The 7,036-nt window shown below is 33.0% G+C and overlaps 1 protein-coding gene across 2 annotated transcripts; it reads right to left on the reverse strand.

The window, feature by feature from the left end:
* Positions 1-1,133: 1,133 nt before the first annotated feature.
* LOC132623211 (protein PIN-LIKES 7-like) lies at positions 1,134-6,508 on the reverse strand. 2 transcript variants are annotated; one of them, XM_060337946.1, is made up of 11 exons: positions 6,349-6,508; positions 4,506-4,787; positions 4,068-4,147; positions 3,738-3,862; positions 3,049-3,170; positions 2,716-2,919; positions 2,511-2,627; positions 2,298-2,398; positions 2,080-2,132; positions 1,627-1,812; positions 1,134-1,522 (listed from the first exon to the last, which is right to left on the reverse strand). In XM_060337946.1, exons 2-11 carry the CDS (start codon positions 4,638-4,640, stop codon positions 1,398-1,400), a joined length of 1,248 nt encoding a protein of 415 aa, XP_060193929.1. In that variant the 5' UTR covers positions 4,641-4,787; positions 6,349-6,508; the 3' UTR covers positions 1,134-1,397. The 2 variants fall into 2 exon arrangements, with proteins under 2 accessions (XP_060193929.1, XP_060193928.1); XM_060337945.1 differs by having other exon boundaries at positions 2,511-2,630.
* Positions 6,509-7,036: the final 528 nt, after the last annotated feature.

A 7,036-nucleotide genomic window follows, 5' to 3' on the forward strand; every position in this document is an offset into this window, starting at 1 on the left:
GGAATATTTCTGATCTCTTGAATGGTCTGATATTCCACTTTTAACCCTCTCCCTTTGTATTGGCATGAGCAAGCGTACATATAAAGCTTGTTTAGCCAAATTCTCAAAATCTTTCTTATTTTGAAAAGTATTACTCCCTTCGTCTCAATTTATGTGATATAGTGTGACTAGACACGAAATTTAAGAAAGAAGGGAAGACTTGTGAGTCGAGCTCGTCGCATGGGGCTTGTCTAGTGCGGGTTATCTCTCATATGTGATTTGCGAGCTATTACACAGGAGCGGGGTTTACCCTGTGCGCACCTGAAGGGTAGCGGCTGCGAGTTCACTTTTCATCAAAAAAAGAAAAGGGGAGATTTCGAAACTTGTAGTCTAAAACAAACCATAGATATTTGTGTGACTGAAAATTATTTTTAATAAGCGTAAACGGGGAAGTTTCAAGTTAAATTATTTCTAAATATAAAAATGTATCATTTTTTTTTAAATAAATTCATTTTTTTTAGGACGGACTAAAAAGAAATGTGTATCACATAAATTGAGATAAAGGGGTATGTCAAGTGGAGTTTGAGAAAAAGCACTTGGGGATGGTAATGTATTAATGTTAAAAGTCAAATTATCTGAGAAGCGCTGAGTTTGACCAATCTTTCCAAAGTTCTTTAACCATCAGAATGCAAAAACATACATGTGAGGATTCACTTTCCAGTTAGTAGATATTTAAATAGCTAAAGATTTGAAATATTCTTCATGAAAACTTAAATCAAAATTTTAAACTTATTTGATTAAACTGTGAAAGATAAAATGAAAAGAAAAAACAGAGACATAGCATGTTTATAAGACTTGGGTCATACATGTGTTGTTGACAATGCACAAGGCTAGTTTTTAGTCCCTATTGCTGGTAGTTCGATCAATATAAAATTTTGCCAAGGGTATTGTGTCCTAGAAAAAGTTAAAACTAATCTCTGCTTTTCTAAGAAACAGCAACTTTTTCCAGCTTCTTCTCCATAATTATATAAAACTTTTACTGTTACTTAAAAGCAATTGCTATGTTTTCTTCTAGAAATGGCTAAACACTTTAGCTATCTAAAATAAGCACGTCTACTTTGAAATTAGAAGCTTTCCCTAGTAGGATAAAAATCTTTCATGAGAAATAATGATTTATAAATAAATGTAGAATAAACATACTGAGATCTTCTCGACTTTTAGCAATCAAATGAGGAACGACATTGGTTTACATCAAAAGAATTATGGCTAGAAATGGAACCCCCTAAGACAAAAAAAAAAAAAAAAAAAAAAGTGCTTCTGGTATCTAAGATTTGTATGCCTATTCTATAATAAAAGATGAATTTAAAAGCAAAAAAAATTCTTTGTCTAAATGGGGTGTCTTGATATTCAGTGTATTATTATGACAAGAGCCACATGAATACACTGGACCAAATGGTGAGTGCTAGTGCTGCTACCAAGTAAGTCCACATGAATAGAACTGAACACTCTTCTTGTGCTACATCAAATAATTGTGTCATTGTTCCTGCATTTGATTAATAAACAAAAACACAAACATCAGCTCAATTTATGCCATAATTATTATATGTTCTTTGCTAGTTTAAGTTGATATGACATCGTGTAACTTACCGATATTCATGGCAGGTGGGACAGTGTACTGAAGCATAAGCACAAAATGGTAGAGAGGGTCTGCTGGAAGGAACCCTAAATTGGCTGCTGCTTTAACTATTCCAATCCCTATCAAAGGACTGAAGATATACCGTACGCTAAGTACTGCTATTACGGTCGATGGTTTCACTTGTGCCTTCCTCAATCCTGTCAAGTTGGCAATGCAAAAAGTTTAGTTTTCACAGTAAAGTCAATGAGACAACTATCTTTCTAACGGTAATCTAGAATCAGTGAGTTCAAAATGAGTTTATGTTTTGAAATTATTCTCTCATACTTCTAACGTAGTTTACATAGATTGATTTGAAAGCAATAGGTTCAGCGGAATCTACAAAACTTGTTCTAGATTCGCCTCTGACGACACTTAATAGGACAATCTATTGCATTGGGATAAGACAATAGTTTTTTTTGTTTTACCTTGGGTGAGGTTGCCTCCAAGTATAAGGGTGATGCATGGAATGGTTCCATCCCTGATAGATAAGAAAGCAACAATGTCATTTGACAGAGAAAGAAGTTAAAATGGGATAACTTTGGCTGTCCATTTCCAATAGTTCTGGAGCAAAATTGATACTTTTCCCATTAAAAAGTACACTATTTGAATCAAATTTGATGACAAGAATGGGGTTAGTACATACCCAAGTAATTTGACAGAGTCTTGAATAACTCTAAGGGGCGCCTCATCCCCAATCACCAGATTTTTCAGCCATGTCACTGACCCAAACAGAAATCCTATGATCTGAAATTACCCACAATAACAGGGAAAAAAAAACAAAGATAATTAAGAATAACATTTAGTTACAAAAGCCCCGAGTGATCAGAAATAGAGTATAATATGAAGCAGTACTTACAGCTCCAAGTGTCGGTGGTGCCGTTAGCTCTTCCAAGAAAGTGTGTAACACCCCTACTATTTTGCTCCATGATGATCCTATTATTGGCTCTATTTCTGCTGCTACTTTACTTGTTTTCTGCTAGTTATATTCATTGATCGATTAGAATTCAGAAATCTAATTATTAATGATTCCGACTTATTAAAGACAGGTATATATAGCTTACAGTTTGATTTTCAGTGGATTTTGTCACACTAACAGGCAGTTGATCTTGAGAATTGTTGTCAAGAAGGTAAGACTTTTCATTAGTATTTAAGTCCTTGTTTGGTTCTTTAACGGTTTCTTCCTCTGCTGATTTTAGTGCTTTAAATTTCAAGGATGAGCTACGTATTAGCTGATATGTGTATGTCCATATGTAGAAACCACCAAGCTGCAAAATCAAGAAAAAAAAATTTGTGTTGATAATTGGAACTTGTTAGTATAACCTTTTAGGCTTAAGAACATAATAACATAAGGGGAGATCAAGAAAAGTGTGTAGTAAAGATGAATAAAAACTTACTGCCATGGAGAAAGAAGCATAGGAAAGGCCAACAGATGCACAAACTTTATGATCACCAAATGGGCTTCCATCTTCTTTGCAAATTGCAGGAATGACTATCAATAGAAGATTTCCCAAGTTTCCTGTTTGTCAAAATAATATTACAAACTCTTACAATTTGGAGGTGTCTGGAGCGAGGGGATTCTGAATTTTGAGTTTATGAGTTCTGAATTTTTAAAAATCAGCTTACTGAATTCTGAATATATTATCTTTATATATTAAGTGAATTTCAGGAATGACTACCAATAGAAGATTTCCCAAGTTTCTTGTTTGCCAAAATAATGTTAGGAACTCATACAATTTCGAGGTGTCTGGAGAGTGGGGATCCAAAATTTTGAGTTTATGGGTTCTGAATTTTAAAAAGGCATCTTACTGGATTCTAGATAATTTATATTTATATATTAAGTGAATTTCTTAATACAAATATAGGGTCTTGATCAGAGGCGGATGGAGCACTATAACTTGGGGTTCAATTGAACCCAAAATTTCGATGCGGGGTATAGATTTATGTGTAAACATTTACTAAAATTATAATAAATAGTAGATATAAACCTATAACTTTAGAAATCTAATAGTTTAGTGCTAAAAATTTAAGATGTTGAACACCTAAAATTTAAATTTTAGATCCGCCTCCGGTCTTGATGATGTACCTGATGAGCATGCAGCAATAATAAGTCCCTCAAGATGTGGCTTTGGTTTCAATATTTTCACCGCAATCCATCCAAGAATGCCTCCAAATAGAAATGTTAGCCCGACATTAACGGGCATAAACCACCTGTACATACCGTAATTAAATAAAATTAGTTCATGTCTAACGCCACTAAAATGACGCATTATCTTAGATTTTGACAATTCATCGTGATCAAAACTTGAATATTTTTTACGTCTCAATTTATGTGACACTGTTTGACTGAACTATTTATATACCAAAAGATTAATATATTAGCCAAGAAACTTTAAGAAAAACAAAATCAATGTACCATGATTCGATATCTTGAAAGGTGACAGTCTCTGCCAAACTCGCAAACATTAAGGAAGGCGTAAATGCCACAAACACTATCTGCAGAGAGACGTACATAACATTAAATATTTAAGTTTAAAATTATAAAATTCTAAGTTATAAACTAGAAGATGCGAAAGAAAAACAAATTCTCTATCCAATAATCATGCGACTAGGAGTCAATGCATTTTCTATCTGTGTCTTTGTTCAAAGCTACATTAATAGAGCAAACGTTTTTGGCACTATCTGTTAATTTAACCTTATTATGGTAAGGTTACTTCCTATGTGCGCGACCGGTGTAAAAATTCTTTTATGCTAAATATTAATGTATAAAAGTTAAACTCTTAAAATATTCACGTCAACAAATTAAATGCCAACTAAAATATCTTGAGACAATTAAATTAGGAAGATAATTTACTCTGTTAAGGGATTTGCGGGCATCAGCAGGAAGTAGCTTGAGATAATCAGTGGCCATTACAGCTCCTAATCCACTTATTATCAGCACTTGCAATATTGGCATCGATGCCACCTCTAATAATGTCCAGAAACCCATCTTCTTCTTTTTTTTTTTCTTCCTTTTCTTGCAAATTTTTGTAGCTAAAAAAATGACCTACTATGGAGTTTCACAAATGCTGGTATTTTATAAACAGTGATGAATGTCTCTATCTAACGGCTCAATACTATAATAAGAGGCCGAATCCTGCACGTACCAGAAACAAAAAAAGTTAGTTCGGTGAATGGTTAACAAAAGACCAACAAAAATAAAAAATAAAAAAAATAAATAAGCCAAAAAAAGAAGAAGAAGTAAATAAGTGAATATGAAATGTACTCTATAGGCTATGGCCTTGACATCTCTTTATATAAGCATAGGAAAGAACCAGGAAACTACATTTCCTTGTCATGATATGGGCTTGGGGTTTAAACTCATATTTCCACATAATCAATCCATGTCAATTAAATATCACCATCAAGAAACTAAATTTGAACACTTTTGAGTTTACTTTTGTGATGTTATTCTTAGAAAAATGAAGTTAAAAAACATGTGTTACAGTTTTAGTAAGATCTAGAAATATGATGTACCCCCAAAAACAAAAACAAAAAGGATCTAGAAATATGTACAAAAGTTAAAAAATGAATGATACGAAATCAAGAGTGGTGGACTTATAAAGAAAGATAGTGACGTGACAGAAAACGGCGCTTCAATTTCGAGCCAACATATTTTTTTGTCTCGTAGTTTCTCACTCACGAGTCACGCCTACAGGGGCATATATATGATTGCACTTTTATTTTCTATTTCCATTAGGCGGTCGATGCTTGCATTGGACTAGACTTGAATATGAGTCCTTCGATTAAGGGCGGAGTGCCCTGTCCATCTCATTATAATTCGATACACTTTTCTTTTAATAACAATTATGTCAATACTTTTCATCGACATAGATATTGGTCAAGAGCCTACTGCAAACGTCTTTCAAAAATAGATTTAAGTCACGAGAAAATGGTAAGAAAATATCCTTACGTATTAGAAATGGTTTAAATTTTCTCTCCTTCCCCCTGTTGAGTTATAATTTGATTATAATTACCCTTAACAATAAGTTTCGGGTTATAAAAAATGCCCCTTCTTCCACGGATCGCAATTTCCCTTTAGTAAACATCAGATTAACTCACAAAAATAAGAAAGAAAAAAAAAATGTATATTTAGAAGAACAAAGCATAAACCTTCTTTACCTCAAAAGGCTTATAATTGGCATAACTCACGGAGCCTTTCCATTAGCAAAAATATCAGGAAAACCTTACGCTTATGACAAGTAATGATCATCTTCGTTTGTTTCAACCCAAATTGATTCTTTCAACTTACAAAATAAAACATGCATTCCCGCTCTAGAATATATTGATGAAGAATAATACTAACAATTAACTAATTTCTCAGCGCATGTTCTTGCTTAAGAAGGACAAAAAGACAAAATAAAAATTCTGTTAATGTTTATAGAAAATTTTAATATTCTGGTTCCCCTTAATCCATATATGATAAAATATCAACAATTAATGATGGTACGAACACAGAAATATGAAATTACTCATTAACAGTTTACCACCATGTTAGCCATCTTTCATGACAAAGAAAGAATCGTTACTGCAGCCTTTAACAATTAATTATCCATGCATCGTCTTTTTTAAATGCGAAAACAACTCCAAATCACCCCTAAAAACTATGAAAAACAAAAATTAAAAAAGAAAGGTAGGAGGAAACATAAGAAACGAACCTGGAATTATATATCTCCGTAATTTATTTATTTTTGACGAAATTGATTCTTGAAAATCCGACGACAGAGGAAGAAAAAAAAAAAGCGTCGTCGGAGGAAAAAATAGGAGTTGAATTTGTAATATAAGAAGAATGAAAAAAAAAAGAATGCAATTGAACTTCAATTGTATCGGAACTTCTTATATATATGAGTTGTGGCTGGTGATTATTACCTGTTGTAATACGTAATCAGCTACGACACCACATCTTAGCAAGTGGTTATTACATAAATAATTTTTTAACAAATGATATGGCCATCAGTTTAAATGATTACTTGACTGATATCTATGGTCCGTGTTGGACTCGAACTCTACGTACATGAATGGATGAACCTCCCCAACAACAAGACAAACAGCAAATCAGAAAATATTTGTCATGGGAAAGCATTACCCGTGCTTAATTGGTGCTTTCACTAAACCAATGAATATGATACGTGTTTTCAATGTGATTTTTTTCTACTTAATTATGGTCAAAGAATATGTAATTTGATTATAAACTTGCAATTTCTTAAGTTAAATTATTAAATTTAATATAAACACCCGTTGCGAATAAATAAAATATCCCACTTCCGAATATGGTAGGCAATGAACGAACAGTTAGACATGATTTGCCTAAAAGTTCCCTCATTAAAGACTGGCCATTGATTTTAG

This window comes from Lycium barbarum, chromosome 12 (assembly GCF_019175385.1).
Source record: "Lycium barbarum isolate Lr01 chromosome 12, ASM1917538v2, whole genome shotgun sequence".
Lineage (NCBI taxonomy): Eukaryota > Viridiplantae > Streptophyta > Magnoliopsida > Solanales > Solanaceae > Lycium > Lycium barbarum.

Excerpts from the sequence above, each read along its gene's own strand:
- LOC132623211 (XM_060337945.1), bottom strand. The coding sequence starts at position 4,640 with ATGGGTTTCTGGACATTATTAGAGGTGGCATCGATGCCAATATTGCAA. Across the intron at positions 2,631-2,715 it reads AATCCACTGAAAATCAAACT|CAGAAAACAAGTAAAGTAGC; the intron begins GTAAGCTATATA and ends GAATATAACTAG. Across the intron at positions 1,813-2,079 it reads TGGAGGCAACCTCACCCAAG|GATTGAGGAAGGCACAAGTG; the intron begins GTAAAACAAAAA and ends CCAACTTGACAG.